Raw genomic sequence first — 17,245 nt, 5'->3', positions numbered from 1 at the left:
TTTCAGTATTTTTCCTAGAGTTTTACTAGAAAAAAGTGAACCTACACATACATACTTTTTTATGTGTGCTACATAGGGAGCATGACCTAACTACCTGCTCCTTTTGTCATGCTTCTGTGATTTTCTTCAAATCTGTTGACATGCCTACTGTGTCCTGTTGATGAGGAGCTTATCACCTCACTGGCAGGCTATGTAATTTGTTTGTGTGTGCAGTGCAGAATATTGTCCATCTTTGCAGCTGTTGCATCGCTATTCAAGGACAATTCTTATCTGCTGGGCATTGTTACCAGCTGCAGGATTTTTTTCAGTATTTTCTTTATAATAAGCATTGTATTAAAAGTGTCTTTTCTTTCTGTCATTCTTTCTATTACTTTTTCAACATAAACCTGGTCTTACGTTGAACTCCATTTTTTTTTCAGATAAGATTAGTTTGTAAAAAATGAAGTAACAGGTAGGTCTACAGCTTAATAGTAAGAGATGGACAGCCTAGGAAGCAGATACCATCTTCCTATTGACAGAAGGGATCACTTTGTTTTAGACCTTTTGTTGTCGCTGCTGGATTCAAAAAACCCTAATTAAATTTCCTCTGCAATTTAGTTAAAGTGCTTCTCATGCCTTAATCAAGATCATCAATAAAGTTATTGAAAGACTTATGGAAAGCCTTCCTAAAACAAATAAGCTTACTCTTAGGCACTGAATTTTTAAACTCCTAAGTTAAAGCAGAAGAATCCTCAATTGGGAATCGTTCATAATGAAAGTAGTTTCAATGACAGCATTTTTCCTTCCAACAGTATGCATTGATTCAGTCTTTCCACAGGGAGTCTAGCTCTCCAGGATCCCATTTGGTAGCCTATCTACTCAGCCTTTCTTTCAACAGGGTTGTGTATCTCACCACCCCACCACCCAGACCTTCATTTGCAGTAGGTAATGTCATCACCACAAAAGAACAAGGGGGGAAAATGTCATATGGAGAACCAATTAATTGCCAGGTGGAAACAATTTTTTTTGTGGGGGTAGGAGGTAGAGAATAAGTAATCTGTAACTCAAATCTGTTTAACACCTCTTTTTATCACTGATTGTAAGATATTGCAAAGGAGTAGAGAGCTCTTTAGAACCTTTCTGCCTCATGCGTTTGGAAATGTTGATGACCAGTGCTTATAGTCACTACATCTCTTCCAAATGACTGCTGGTTGGACATATTATGATATTTTAGTCCATCAAGTGTGATACCAAAGCAAAATAAAATCATTGAAGTTTAGTATGAAAAATGATAATTCTTTGTTTACATCCACCTGGGATTTATTGTTCACCAGAAATGAGATAAGAGGTAGAGTCATTCATTTATATAAATAAATCTCAGGTATTGCTGGTTATGGAAATGATGTTTCAGTTTTGGCCAAGAAGTTACACTAGAAGATGACCCATTGAATACGAGATTGACAAGACTTCTGGAGTGTTAGGGAAATGATTTAGGGTTGACATATAGAAAACAAATTGCCAGCTGAACCAGCAGCCCTCCAGCAGAAGGACTGCAGCACAATGTTTAATATGCTCAAGACAGCATAAATCTTCCAGGAGGCAGCCAGCTGCATTTTGTACCAGCTGGAGCCTTTGTATTGTTTTCCCATTCAGCTTGAGATACAATGAGCTATGCTAATTGAATAAACGCCATTACAGCCTCTAATTAAAATGCCTCAGGACACTAAACCAACAGGGATTATATTTGTACATGAAAAGCACCAAACTCGCTATATTGTCCTATAAAAGAAGGGGGGGTTTGTCTTCAGGAATATAATGAGGTATATGAAGCTTTCTTGATAGCCTTTAGTAAGCACCTGTCTTAAATCTTACCTTTGATTTGGGTTTGTTACGTTTATTCCTTGCTGAGGGTTGCCTGGGGGACTTTTTTGGGGGTGGGAGATGGTGAACTTTTGGAGGATGGGCTCTGAAACAGGCTTCATAATCGCAGACCTGTCCTGGCTTGGGGAAAGTCTCCGGGAGTTTTCCCGAGCAGTCAGCCTGGCAATTCAAGCTGGTTTCCGAGCCTCCACTGACGCTGTGTGGCAGAGCTTGGAACAACTATCGTTTTGCTTGAAGCTCTTCTCGATTCTGGCGGAAGAAAATGCAAGCACCAGGGGTGAGATGAAGGAGTTGTGAGAGTCGGATTACTCAATAACCGTTAGAAAAATAGCTGCTTTTTGTGAAAGCGGGCCTGCATGTTTTCATTTGCAATTATTAACTGTAACTTTGAGTGGTTTTATAAAATAAAAGCAAAAATAGGGAAAATAATAAAATACACTGGGCAGGTAATTGGGCTCCAGTAGAGTTCTGGCAGCCAGGAAAACTGCACAGTAAGAGCACATCTTGGGTTACATTTCTGTCCCACCTTTTTTTTTTTGTTTTGTTTAATTTTGATTCTCTTTTCTTCAATGCCTTTGTTAATACCATTTTCTCCACTTTCTTCCTCATTCTCATTTATAGCTGGGAACATCAAAATTTGCATTAAAGATTTGCATATAATGTTAAACAGGTTTTATTCAGAGTTATTTTTGCTATTTCATAGATTTTCGATGGAGGTCTGAAGAACCCAGTTTGGTGCACTACATTGTGCCCTTACTAAACTGGTATCCTGTTAACTCTGTGTTGTCTCGCAGGTTTTTTAGGAAGGCTGATGCTGGCATTATCTATTTTATGATTTTTTGGTAAAACACACTCCCAGTTAGGAATCTTTACTACCTTTCTCATTCTTTCTTCTCTTTTCCAAGCTGAGTGGAAAGCCACAGCTCTGCTCTTTTGCTCTGGGTAGGCAGATGGCATTTCCTACTCCATGTAGCTTCCTTTCTCTAGGATGTTTCTTTAGGGTTTATACGGGAGTTGAGTGCCTCCACTTCTCTATAGAACTGCCGGAGGTGAAAATGTATTCGCAAGGAGAAAGAGTGGAAAGTATACAAAATTCTTGCGTTGTGAGACTTAACTAGTTATAATATATTCAGTGGCATAGTCAAACTATTTTGCATGCCTGTAAGACAATAATTTTTGAACAGAGGCTAGAGCGTCTTTCTCGATCTGCTAGATCACTGGTATATCAATTAAGCTATTGTCTAAGACTACTGAATAACCTCGTACTGTAGTAGAATCAGAAAGAAATCGAGTCTGAAAAGAATACATTGAACTAACTTCCTGTCATTTATACCATTCTGCCCTATTCAAATAACTTGAAGCAAATTCTCACAGCTCAGTTTAGCGTTGCACTGGAAGAAAACATTACCAATGCTTGTGCAGACTGAAAACACCACTGCACCCAGCAGAGGGCAATGAGCAGGGGAGAAAGCTGACTGCTTTTCAAAATACTTTCTCTTGAAAAGCTTTTTTACACAAACTTGTTTTTTGTATACATTTATGGAATAAGTTTCTGGGATACTTGATTATGATAGTATGTGCTAATTAAGATGCCCTTGTGCTGTGTGCCTTACAAAGAAGGGAAAATGGGCTATGCTGCAAGGAACAGATGAGGTCAAAAGGCAAAACACATAAGCATAAACAGAGAAATTTAAAGTAACAAATTATCTTGCCTATCTATGCTTGTAAATTATTATTTTTTCCACCTTTCAGGTGCCTCTTGCCCCATAGATTAGAATTCAAAGGAATTTAAAGCTACTTTCTGTACCTTGGTTTTCCTGCATATTGTTACTCTCTGAGTAGCAAGGGGCATAGTCTTTTACATTTCTCTAAGGAATAGAGGTACCAGAGTTCATCTAAATTCCATCTGTGTTAAGCCAGTGTGATCTGGAAGCCTTAGTGTAGAGCTGGGAATTAGGAGTCCAAGTTTCTTATTCTGTGTCTGATTTACTGTGTGGCCTTTAGCAACTTCTGTTCTGCACTTCACTTTCTTTGTGTCAAAGATGGAAATGATAATACTTTCTTAGCTCTCTGGGGTATCATGAGGTTTCATTTGCTCATACTTATAGAAAGCTTTGAACACAACATGCAAAATGCTATGAATTCATTTCTGATACAGTTTGCTGCCAATGAGATTGACCTCACATTTGTTAACTTAATGGATTTGTTTTACCAGAAATAATATTTATGTTTCCCCGGACAGGTCAGCACAGGAATAAGAATAGTCCTTGTCAAAGAGCGTACATATCTACTTAAACCTTGCACCTTTAGGCACTGATATCCTTGGCTGAAAACAATGCAGTTGTCCAAATCGTGTAGAATGTGGGACTGTTGAAACCATAGCATGATAACAAAGTAGATAAACCCTGAACTTTTAAAACAGCATTTTATGTAACTTTGCCTATTGATAAAAGTACAGAAAAACATTCCCACTTAATATCAGCTTTAGCCTAAGTATAAGACAGGACCATACTTTGAATATGAATTGCACTCAAGACAAAGAACAAACCATAAGTAAATGGCAAAATCTTCAAATTTTTAGTGTCAAGTATTACAATTATTGAAAGCAAAATGGTGTTTACAGGTTTTTTTTCCCCAGCATTGCATTTCCAACTGTGAACAACACACCAGAGGGGCGCCAGTGTGTTATTTTCCCTGTTAAGTGCTGCCTCTGCGTTGTCAGAGTTTTAACTGTAGTAATCCCATGCACCAAGTGAGAGTAATAAAGCTCTGGATAGTTGCGTTGTAATTATCATGCAATTCTATAGAAATAATTACCTTATTAGGTAACTTAAATCATCCAAATGGGAAGAAAATACAATTAATATGATGTTTCCTTTAAGCTTTTGATTTATAAGCCTTGCCTTTCAGATATCTGCAGCCACAGCTAAGAGAACTTGAAATTCTATATTCAGGAAGAAAACAATAGAAGAAATGGATACTGTGGGAGATTTCCTCCAAAACCAGTACAGGAACAGCAAAGAGTTTTGCAGAGGGGTTTTAACTTGCATTTAGAAAAGCATGATGGATATATAACAAATATTAAATTTATATGAGGTATAGAATCTGGAACCATATCTGCAACACATTAAAAGTTATGAAGAGCATCTGTTGTGGCACAGCAGGGGTTATAGATGAAACTTGGCAGCCTATATTCTAAAAAGGTAGTTGATAAAATCACCTCCTCTTAGAGGAACTGAAGGCCACCTAGCCTTTCCCTCTTTCTTAATTACGTCCTGGCCTAGATTACCCCTAAATGTCTAAACATAGCCGTCATGAAGAAGTGCTATAATTTCAGCTTATGCTAAAGCTCTAGTAAGGTCTTGTATGAGTATCCCGCTGATTTTGGTCACAGCATTCTGACCACAAAGACGCAATCCAGCCTGAAGAGTGTCCTGAGAACAGCAACAGGGATGGTTGCAGAGGTTCTACAAATGACTGGGAGTAAAAGATAAAAGAGTTCTGAAGTTGTACAGTCTGAAAAGAAAACTGAGGAAAGGTGTAACACCAATCTTTACATATGTGAAACATTGCTGCACGGAAAAAAACTCTTCATTCCTGTGTGTGTGCAGGAAAAACAGTGATATAAATAGCAGCAAAAGAGAAGTAGATTAGACATTAGAAGATTTTTCTTTTTTTAACAGGGAAGAGAGTTAAACTGCAGCACATTTAAGAGAGGCATGATATCTTCAAATGTAACAGATTTTAGAATGTAAACTTGCCAGTGATGGCTTAGTGGTAGTCTTTCTGCGGTTGTGTTGGTCTAAAGACTTAAACGAGACAAGAATTGTGGAATGAAGTAATATATTTTATTAGATCGACTGATGCAGCTGGAAGATGGGCACAAGCTTTCAGCACACCATCCTTCTTACGATCTAAAGAAGCATCTGATCTCAAGAGCTTATGTGCCTTAAAGTCTGTGTGTTTTTTTTCCAGCTGCTTTCACTAGTTTAATAACAGAATGGCTTAACTCTAGCTGATTCCATTTTAGATTTGGACAACCTCTTGAGGACCTTTCTAACTCTATTCTTCAGCATTCTGTGATCTGTTTAATGTATCTAAATTAAGTATAGTGCTATATCCTGACAGATTAAGGAGACTTTGATTCCTCATCCAGATTTGCATGATGGATGAGTTATTGTTTACAGGAGAAGAACCTTTGATGTACAGTGATTTGTACTGTTTTCTTACAAAAAGTATGGTGGTGTTTCTGGAAAATTTTGTGCATCAGTTTTTAAAGAGCTTTTGGTGGCTGAATCTAAAACATTCAAAAGCTATTTATTGCTACAATCTCTCAGGGTTTTACTTCCAAAGTTAGTAAACCCCTTATTTTTAGGCTAGTTTCTCAGACTCAATTTTGGCATTTTTAATGTATTAGCTTATAAATTTAGTGCAACCATCTTAAAGGACTGATTTGCCTCATTTCTAAAAGCCTTTCAAATTGAAAGAGGGAAATGAAAAGATACAAAACAAACTTTAAAGGCTGATCTTGTAAAGCGTCTGCTAAATCCTGCTTTTGATCACAGTAATCACCATTAAAAATATACTACCTTTAAAACGCGTAGCACTTAATACTGCAAATATTACTTTTATTTACTTACTTCAAACCACAGTTACCCAGACAACTGTTACAGAATCTCTGCAGATGCAATAGATACTTTATGCACAGCAAAATATTTTATAAAATGATGTTGTCTTGGTACGGTTTACAAGAACACGTGTGGTAGCAATTTGAAATAAGCATGATGCTATCATACAAAAAAGGTAACCTTTTACAAATGTAGATGTGTATTGCCATAGACTAGAGCCAATGGATTAAACTAGACATGAAGAAAGTTATGTGAATAGTTAGTGAAGGTAAACTATCAGGAGAGTAAGCTGCTTTACATATCAGATTATTTCCCATGCTATGGTCTATGGAGAACTATTCTTTGTGTACTAAGATTCTCTCTACACGTACCCTCTTGTTCCCACTCTAAAAGAAAACACATGGTTCATACACTGAACTACATATTCAAATATTCTGTGCTAAACAGAGGACATGAGCATTTCCTTAATTCTGCAAAGCTGTGTGTTTTCCTGTTGAAGCATTTCCTAAGTCATTTCCATTTCAGTAACTTGTCTTTCCAAATTCAGTTTGCATTGCAGTGTGGAAGAATCATCACATGCGGACAGTTACCAACTATTTCATAGTGAATCTTTCTCTGGCTGACATTCTGGTCACAATTACTTGTCTTCCAGCAACTTTAGTAGTGGACATCACAGAAACATGGTTCTTTGGGCAGCCCCTCTGCAAAGTGATTCCCTACTTACAGGTATTATTTTACTGTGTTTGTGTACACATTACCCATGTTATGAAAAAGAGAAAGAACAATAGTATCTTCCTAATAGTGCTAATCTTACAGAAGTCTATCCCAGCTACTGAAATAGATATTTCAGGGCACATGCTGACGATTAAAGGACTATTCCACTTGTGAAAATGTTTATGCTTAATAAACATTGTTCTTGATCCATGTGCTTGTTAGACTTGGGCAATACACTTTCTGGAACATTTGTCTGATGCTCTTCACTTTTTGTGATCTTTCTTAATAATTCAGAAGGGACTTAAAGCAATAAAAATGTCTGTAAATAGAGTTGCAGTCATTTATTCTCTAGGTGCATGTGAGCCTAAGCAGCTACACAAGTGTCCAGGACAGAGAATCCAAGCTTCTGAAGAGAGTCTGGGCTTTCATATGTGTTTAGTGACATACTGTGTGTTCTTTAGTAATAATCAAAGTACCCAGGTTCACTGGGAACCAATCAGATTGCCTGCCTTAAGCAATAATTGCCACCACTCATTTACCAGTGGACTTAATTATGAGAACATTTGCATCAGAATGATTGAGAAATACCTTTTCCAAGAACACCTGGTTGGATGAACTGGCTGGGCATACTAGAATGACAACTGCTTGGCCTTTCAGTCATTATAAATCAAAAGAATTAAGCAGAACTCTGAATGTATGCAGGTGATCAGCTCTGTGCCTTCAGCACAGTTTATATTTCCAGCAGATACCTGTAGGGCTGAAGAGCCACATTGTCAAAGGCAACAGTTCTGCAGCACGTATGTCCCCTACTCAATACAATCCAAATCAGAATTTTTTTTTCAAAGCCTCTGTTCTGGTGGAAGAAAATCTGAAGAGTAACTGAAATGATCACCTAGTATACAGAAGGAAAGAGTAAAACCAAAGTGATAGGCTATTTCCTATACTGAATGGAAGGTAAAATGACTTAATCTGCCTTAATATAATCGTTGTTAGTTTTTTTGGTTTTTTTATGAGACCTCAAATTTCCATTGTTCCTGCGAAAACTGAAAAGGCAAAATGATGGTACTGGTGTCCAAATACAACATTGAAAACAAACAAATATAATTGTTCTACAGAGAAAAAAAAAGATCTAATTAGTTGTCTAATGTTTTCAAAGTACTTTTTCAGATAAATTTGTGCAAATTCTAAGTTGCATAAATTTGCTCTTTCAGAATCTGACCCTGCCACACCTACTCAGTTTGGGTAGCACCCTAAACTGTGAATTGTCCTGTTTCTACTGGGACTACAGGAGATAAGGATATCGGTTGTAATTCTGTATGAAGTGATTTTAAAAGAAGACTTTTTCTGGGAACAAATTCTATTTAATAATTGCAGATAAAGACCTAACTATGTTGAAAATATAAATAATTTTTAGAACTCTGGGAAAAATTTACAATAAATAATTTTTAAAGCTCTGAAAAAATGACATTTACATTTACATAATATTTCCTTTTCTTTAGACAGTTTCAGTCTCTGTGTCTGTACTAACACTCAGCTGCATTGCTTTGGATCGATGGTATGCAATTTGTCACCCTTTGATGTTTAAAAGCACGGCCAAACGAGCAAGGAACAGCATTATAATTATCTGGATTGTGTCCTGCATCATAATGATTCCTCAGGCTATTGTTATGGAGTGCAGCAGTGCGTTCCCAGGATTAGCCAATAAAACCACCTTGTTCACAGTGTGTGATGAGCATTGGGGAGGTGAGTGTGTCATTGACCATAAAGACTAAATTTGTACTGCTGTAAAGTAATAAAAATATTGGGACATATCAATATGCAGTCAAGTTATATAAACATATCACAAAATGTTCCTAATTATATAAGCTTTCTTAGAACTACCATTTTTCAAATACTGTGAAATCCTATTTTCTTTTCTATTGCTAAGCCTTAAAGTACATTTGAAACCAAGTTTAAATAAATGAGGCTGGCTTGTGTCTTGACCGTGTTAATGTTTCCCGGAGGGCAAAAATGTTCCCACCCCTTAAATACTTATGCTTATTTAAGTCTGTGATCAATGGACATTGCAGGTTTACGAAGACTTAAGTATTTAGCCTTAAGAAATAACTACACAAGAACAGAATTTCTGTTTACCTGATATATTGCTTTTGCTAGTTGCTGATATTTGATTAGTCTTTACAGATACCTCCTGCGACTTCAATGCAAATTGAATGTCATTTCAGAATTTACAGAGATGTCATCAATATGGGGTAGTGAGTTAGTCTACAGTTTGGAATTTGTCATGGACAAGATCATTTAAGTAACTTTGTAAACGTAATCAGTTACAAATTATTCTTTCCAAGAAGTGTAATTCTGCCTTTCCAGATTAACTTTGAATCTACCTTGTTCTGTATTTGAATTCAGCTGTAAGAAGTCATAAGGGTTGCCAGGGAGTAACTACTTCTCTTTTGTCTCTGTTCACAGCAAGTGGTGTTAGCCACCCACCTGAATGGTTAGGGCTCCACTCCGGTGGGCCTTGGCATAACTCCAGTGCTAACAGAGCGTGTGAGTTACATGCTGTGACTCTGACACTGGATATAATGACCATCGGTAATACCGATATTCACACACAGGAAAATAGAGCCAAGTTTGCCAAAACACATAACTAAAAGGTGCCTATTTAATAGCCTCGAGTTAGACTAAAACCCAATCAGATTCTCTCTGAGAGCTGTCTCTGTAGAAGAAGATTCCAGTTCTGTAAACAATTAAGATAAAATACAACTGAACACCTGTACTTAATTAGTGTGATAAATTAGCTTAAGCAGCTTGAACTGCTGAGGGCTCTTCCATGTGCTGTTTTGGAAGTTCCTCCTCTGCTAATGGCCTCCGCAGGGATTAATGAGAAGACATTGGCTATCACATTCCCTGTTCTTTTGCTCCTTCATGCCTGTTAGTCCTCTGGGACAAGGCAAGGGGACAGAGGTGGCTATTAGCTAGCTGGCATTCATTGCAGACACAGCTGCACTCAAAGTCTGTAAGTTAGAGGAAGCCTCTGTTAAGCTATGACTATTGTCCTTGCTGTTTCATTGGAGAGGACACATCTGCTCTTTACTTCTAGTGTTCTTTCTTCATCTGTGAACAATTTTGTATCCTCGTCTGCTGCTGGATGCTGCAGTATTTATGTGACTTTTCTTTCACAGCATACACTCCAAGTACAATTTGTGTCCACTCATTTTGGCTGCAGAACTAATTATCCACGCCTTTGTCACTTCAAGGTTAGATCTGCAGCAAAGATTCTTTTCATCAATCTAGGAAATGAAAATGGTGTAGTTTATTAATTAGGGAGTTGGGAGAGCATTTCATCGGGGAATGCCATCTCAAAATTTACAGATCTGCATTGGTCACTTTTTGATTCTTGACAGGAAAGTGTTGCTTTCAAACTACTGTGTCTGTAGTAGCCTTGGAACTATTTTAAAGAATGCCTGTTGTTCAGTGCTGCACTGAAGGAGTTGCAGCCCACAGATATGTCTGAGCTGAAGCACCCATTATACAAAAGAAAAAAAACTCCCACATGTTTGCAAGACTCTACTCTGATGAAGTGTATTTGTCCAAAATGAAATCTATTGATCTTCAGGTTATGCTGTGAGCCTTTGCTTGCATGTTTGGAGAAGTAGAAAGGGTTATAACAAAGGCAAGTACTTGCTCATAGATTTAGTTCTTTTTGTGTGTGGCTTCAGAAATGAGGTGCAAACACTCCAAAATTATTATTATTATTTTAATTTATATTGAGCATTAAATGAAAATAATTTTACATTAAAAATACGTTAGTTTTAAAAATACGTTAGTTTTCTGAAATGGGATGCTTTTCATTTCACTGAAAGATAACAATCCTATTTTTATCCTACTGCCTTTTTAATGAATTATTCTTGTAATGATAATGCACCATCATTGCTAGTTATTCTGCTGGTGCCTTTCAGCTATCCATAAAAAATAATCCTCTCCACTTTTTAATAATAGCTTATCATAGCAACTTGACAGAAGAACCTTTCTTTGTGTTAAGTTACAAGTAGATTGCTCAAATCATGGAATTACTTTGCAAATGTAGAATTAACCATATATTATCAATGAGGATAAAATATAATAGAGAGGGAAAGAGTTACATCTTAACAACCCTTTCAGACTATGGAGAACAGAATGTCATTAGCTACAGTTTCCATTCAATTGAAAGTGTTTAAGGACATCGAGTTGGGCCAAAGCATAGAAAACGCAGTTTTTCTACTGAAATCACAAAGGCCCCCAAAAGAAGAACAAAAGGACACAGATAACAGGGCAACAGTTTGAAAAGACTGGTGAGCCTTGAGGCCAGAAGGAGTAAAGAGCTAATGTTCTCAAAGAAAGTAGTTGCATTTTTGTTGGATTTTGTTTTCCCTTTTTTGACTAGGGGAATATTGAAAACTAGTCAAAGAAAACTAACGACGAGGAAGTTGAAGGAGAAAGAAATTCATTATCCTATGAAAACTGTATTTGCAAAGAGAAAGTGGAGATGTAGATATTGCACACTCTCAAGAGACCAAGAGTGAATCCTATAGGAGAGTCAGTTTAGAGGAAAGGGTTTATATTTGGGTGTTTGCTCTTTTGTTTAGAACTGTATATAATTTATGCTGTCTAAGATTAGGGTATATCTAATGAATTCTTTGCACAGCATCGTGTACACTGTAGATCCCAAGGATGTTAAACTGTGAATTGTTAAGGTTGGGACTGCAAAAAGGGGGTGCTAAATGATACTTTCCAAAGTGTTTTGGAAGTCTGTTGTAATTTTGGGAACTCAGGGTCACTGAAACATGAGGTGCAATGGAGGACTGATGGTAAGCCATGTCCAGGAAAATGTCAGAGATGCCAAAGCAGGAGACAGCACTGTACCCTACCCAGACTTAGGTCCAGCTGCTGAAAACCATACACGTCTGGCAAGTGTCTGTAAGGAAGGTCTGATCAGCACTGTGACACTTGGGGTCCTTAATGGTGAACAAATAGTGGCCACCCTTACTAGTAAGATTTCAAGCATGCTGCTGGAGAGCTGCCAATGACTGCAAATGGAGCTCAATTTCTTTTTAATTGCTTCTGGCATTCTTGAATATAAAATTCATTGCCAACTCTAGGCCGAGGGTTTTTCATTTCGAGTACTGTCTAATAACAATATTTTATTTGGGAATGCAGAAGGCTCCAACATGTGACCTGTGCAGACTCACTTAAGGAGCCAGTGTTGGCCACAGTTCCATAATAGTCTGTAATTGCTATGAGCTGAATTTGATGATAAAGTGCCAAAATAAAAGAAACATATATTAAAATGAGTTCACCATGTGTCCAAGTAAGCTAAATGCATTTTCTTAGAGCTGTTTGCAGAACGAGTGTTAGCCAAAGTGCATTAGCCAACCCCTTTGGAAATGATAAAAAGAATATGGAGATAATCCTTTCCCAAAACTGCATGGTTGAATGGAAACAAAGGGAAGAGTTTGTGTTCCATTTCCTCTTAGACTACTCATAAAATAATACAAAACCATATTGTCTTAATTATGGGAAACAAATAGCTGGAAATTGCATTATTACAGGAAGGTTTATACATCCTGTTTATCCAAGTGTCCAGAATTTATGGAAAAACTTGTGGGACTTTTTAATGCAGAAAGAAGTAATAATATTGCTAATACTAAAGTTATGCTTGATGCTATCATAAATTGATAAGCATAATATATCAGCTTTGAAAATGTAATTTTAGTATTGGATAACTATAAATACTCTGACACAGGAACATAGTTTGGAAAGGACTGTGTTGTGTGGTCAAATTTTCTCTGCTATGGGCATCCACTTCCTAACATCCCTATTTATTAAGCTTTATTCTAAAGTATACTCTCATATCTGCATTGCTGCTTCATGTTAGTAACTCCAAAACCTCACAGGTATCTTCCTGAGACTAGACAACCTGGGAACTCTCTACTAAGGCTCAACAAACTTGATAGTCTTGTTGTTTCTCCCTATTCTTAGGGAAGCTGTCAAAAGTACCAGTTTCATTATGCACCTATGGCTTAAGGGAATTTTTCATTTGCTAGATATATCAAAACCTTTTGAGTCTGGGTTGTTTTCAGTTTGTATGTATATGTATATGTATACATGTATGTATATATGTATTTACACAAATGTAGTAAAATTCTGGCAAAAATCCAGAAGCTGGAGTTTCAGTCTTCTACCTCCTTGCTTCATTGAACAACTGTCCAGGACTGGAAAACAATGCTGAGAAGGAAGCTTTAGAAAAATTTAAAATAGCCCTGCAGCAGACAGAAGGGGGCTTGTTTTAGCATAGTGATCCTCTATCAGGTGAGTTATCATACGGTATGACTGGTGCTGAGTAGGAACATGGGTCTCACTCCAGTCCAATCCCCATGACCACCTGCTTGCTTTTCATCCCTTCTCTCTTTTCTGTAAAATAGCTGCCAGTGATGTGAGAATCATTAATTTCTTCTTAAGGGGATTGTTACTCTAGCTAAGAACGATCTCTGCCTATTCTGAAGTCCATTATGTGACCATTGAAGGCAAAGACACTTTTCTCCTCTTCTGCTTGGCAGTAAGAGGTCCAGCAGTCCCAGCCAGGCAGGTGATATATCATCAGGACCATAGACTGACTGATTTTCTCATTCAAGGAGCCTGGAACTCACTTGATAAATGAATGGTATCCCAAACCAGCCCTTCCTCCTTCTTGCTGCTGTGATTGTCAAACAACTTTAAAGCTTTTTTTTGGCTTGAGAAGCTAAACAGAGTCATGCTTCTTAGGGAAACGTTCTACAAAGGGCTTTGCCCTGGGTGGAGGAAGGGTAGGTTTCCTTTGATGTTTAGCAGCTGGCACTTTCCAGGTGGCTAAACTTCAAAGACAAGTGTTAGGATCTTCCTCCAACTTGGTCCATCAGTTCTTTGTAGATAGCTAGGCTCATTTAATGTTTCACTTTACTTGGAATGCTAATTTGGAAGCCATAAACTCCAGATGGCCTTTTAAATATGTACCGTCCTTCTACCTGAAAGGGGCCTGGTTGCCTGCAAAGTGTTGATGGGGCAGGTGGCACCTCCTTCTGAGCAGAAAGAATGTAGTTTCAGCTCTGACCTCCTGTGATCCCAGTAAGTCACGTTACTCCAGTTTCTCCCTAATTTCTCCACCTATGAAGCATGCATGTTATTATTCCTGTGTTTGACAGGACTGCTGTGAGGGTGCATTTTCTGGAATGCAAAACCAAGTTTGAGATCATCAGTCAATACACAAACCCAGGTTATAAATTATAAAAGACCTGCTCCAAATGGTCTGCCTCCCCCAGGGGCATTGACAGGATCTAGTAGCTGCGGCTGCTAGTTAAGAGTTGGTAAGCTGGTTTTGCTACAGGATGTTAGAGCAAGTAAGGAGCCAAATGCTGCTTATCTGATTTTTTTTGAACCTTGATCCATCAGAGCTGTCAAATGTCAATGACAATGTCTCTGTTACCTTCGCTAGCAACAAACATGGGCTGGATTTTGCTATAAGAAGTTTCTCTTTCCCTGGTACTGAAGTTTTTCTAGCTGGTGAACCAGATGACACTATCAGGCCCAACACTGAGCATGATATGACTTGAGAGTGGGTTCGAGGGTGAGCCTGAAGCTGATGAGATGGTGTACTCTTCCCTGCTAAGAGAGTTATGGTCCAAGTCTTTGTATGTCCTTGTCTCATCAAACTCTCAGGGATTCTCCTGGTGTGCAAAGGGACTTCTTGTTTGATAAGGTCCACAATCTTAGTCACTTTGAGGCAGAAAATAGGTTTGACTTACCAATGTTTTGATCTCATGCAAATCCTTTTGCCTTTTTTTTTTTTTTTTTTTTTTTTTTTAATTAGAACTACAGTCAATGCAGTTTCAGTTTCAGATCTTACCATCCTGAAACATTCGAAATTCTGGAAATTATCATAAACATTTCTTCTTTACTCAAGCCAAAATGCAATACTTAGGTTTACCATGCAGTAGAACTGCTCATGGGGTGCACAGTTTCTCCTCTGCTATGTATTGTCACTCTCCTTAATGTGAATTCCTTTTCTGAGGTCATCCATAAATGTTGTCATTAATACAAACATATTGGTAATATCAAACTAAATTTGATGTAACAAAAGTGAAAGCAAGTTTTTCAGGAACCCACTGCGCTTTCTGCTAAAATCTAATAATGAAGCTTATGAGGTAACATTCTTAAAACACTATACACTCACAACACTTGTAAGATGTTTGTCTCTAAGCAAATAACATTCATAAGTTGTCTTTTGAAAAGAGATACACAGGAAACTAGGATACAGTAGTAGCAAAGTCATTATTGTTAAAGCTGAGTCAAAAATAATTTTGGAAATTTCCTAAGTTTAGAGCACTTGACCAAATTAATTCTATTTTAAAAAATGTAATCATAATAATAAATCACTGAGTCTTATCATGTTTATTCTGCCAGCAAAAAGTGATTTAAGAAAGGTCTGTCTCTCTGTCCATCAGCATCCTGTGTGCTGTAGTCTACATCCTGTTTATAGGTGAGAGACTGCAGTTTACTCAGGGATACATGGTAATCTTTGCAGAATTAAAACTGAAGACAGTTACACAACCTGTTAAATACAACAAAGATGGCCTAGGTTAGATAATTAGTCAGCTATTGTTAGGTAATGGAATTTTCTATCTTTCACTGATTTCATAAAAAGCAAAAATTCTTAAGACTTCATACCTAAAGTAATAATGTGATATGAAAGCAATACTGTGATAGAGGAGATGCTCGAGATAAAAGCATGTTTATAATAGATACAGAATTTATATTGAAGTTATTAAAAAAACAATTCTGACCATAATATTATTGGAGATATCTTCCATTATAACCTATTATGTTTGAAAAACATGCATACCTTTATAAATAATTTAGCTTAAAGTGATTTTGATGTATGTATATTTAAATGCTCTTTTCTTATTTGAATTATCTTTCCAGCTGAGGTATACCCCAAAATATATCACACGTGCTTTTTTCTGGTAACATACATGGCACCACTGTGTCTTATGGTGTTGGCCTATTTGCAAATATTTCGAAAGCTGTGGTGTCGCCAGGTAAGTCACTTAACACCAGCTCTGCTTGCTTTCTGTCGTGTTTATGTGCAGACTCCCATGTACAACCTTCTTCTCTGTTTGCCCATTCAGCACTGTTACCAGGTTCAGAGACACTGTTGGCTCACAGTGACCTTGGGTAGGCACTGAGATTCATTAAAAAATGAAGGCAGTCAGGCTGAATGTGAACCCCTTCTGCCTCATGTCTGCGAAGGGTTTGGAGGGGGAGAGGGCAAAAGGCAACAGAAAGATTGATTATAGGCAGAGGAAAGATCCCTCCCATTGTATCTGAAATGCTTACCAAAATACCTTAGGTGACCTTATACCACTAAGATCTCCTGTAGCAGTCAAAAGTGGGGATTGACCTTCTACTTTTGTAAATAGTCTGTTAAATATTTTATTTTTATGTTTCATTCTATGAAGTCTCAGGTTCATAGCAGGTCCAATCTGAACAGAAGTTAGATTAGAATGTCCAGCTATCAGAACTGTGAGACTGAAATTGCCTGATGTGAAGCTGGCTGTTGCCAGTAACATTTTATGTGAATTACTGACAAATAATTGGCATGATTTCACATGTGAATATCTGTTTTTTTCAAGCTTCAAGTTAAAAATACAGGGGGGAAAATACTAAACAAAAAACCCCAAGCAAGCAAGAACACAAAGAATGTTTGAATTGAAGTGGCAAAAATTATGTGAATTTTTTCAGGAATATTTTTTCCCCTCCAACATTTTGACGTTGTGTCAGCCTGAGAATAGTTTCCTGGGTGTGAACACTAATCTGTCATGCATCAGTCCATGGTTCTCTCTGCTGTCGTCTGCTTTGTTCAGGATTTATCTATAGTTGTGGTTCTCTCCTACCCCCTCCCTGTCATTCTGTAAAGGACAATAAACTCATCCCATTGAAGACATTATGCAAGATATTCCCTCTCCTGTTTTCTC

General features: G+C 37.5%; 1 protein-coding gene across 1 annotated transcript in view; it reads left to right on the top strand.

The window, feature by feature from the left end:
• HCRTR2 (hypocretin receptor 2) overlaps nt 1–17,245 on the top strand; it is a 34,834-nt gene that overhangs the window by 8,389 nt on the left and 9,200 nt on the right. The window contains exons 2-4 of the mRNA XM_056344207.1: nt 7,036–7,214; nt 8,702–8,945; nt 16,194–16,309. Coding sequence (XP_056200182.1) covers nt 7,036–7,214; nt 8,702–8,945; nt 16,194–16,309 — 539 coding nt within the window. The remainder of the gene's footprint in view (nt 1–7,035; nt 7,215–8,701; nt 8,946–16,193; nt 16,310–17,245) is intronic.

The sequence above is a fragment of the Falco biarmicus genome, chromosome 6 (assembly GCF_023638135.1).
Source record: "Falco biarmicus isolate bFalBia1 chromosome 6, bFalBia1.pri, whole genome shotgun sequence".
Classification (NCBI taxonomy): Eukaryota; Metazoa; Chordata; class Aves; order Falconiformes; family Falconidae; genus Falco; species Falco biarmicus.
Note: the sequence above shows the minus strand (reverse complement) of the source record. Positions and strands in the feature narration are given on the sequence as shown.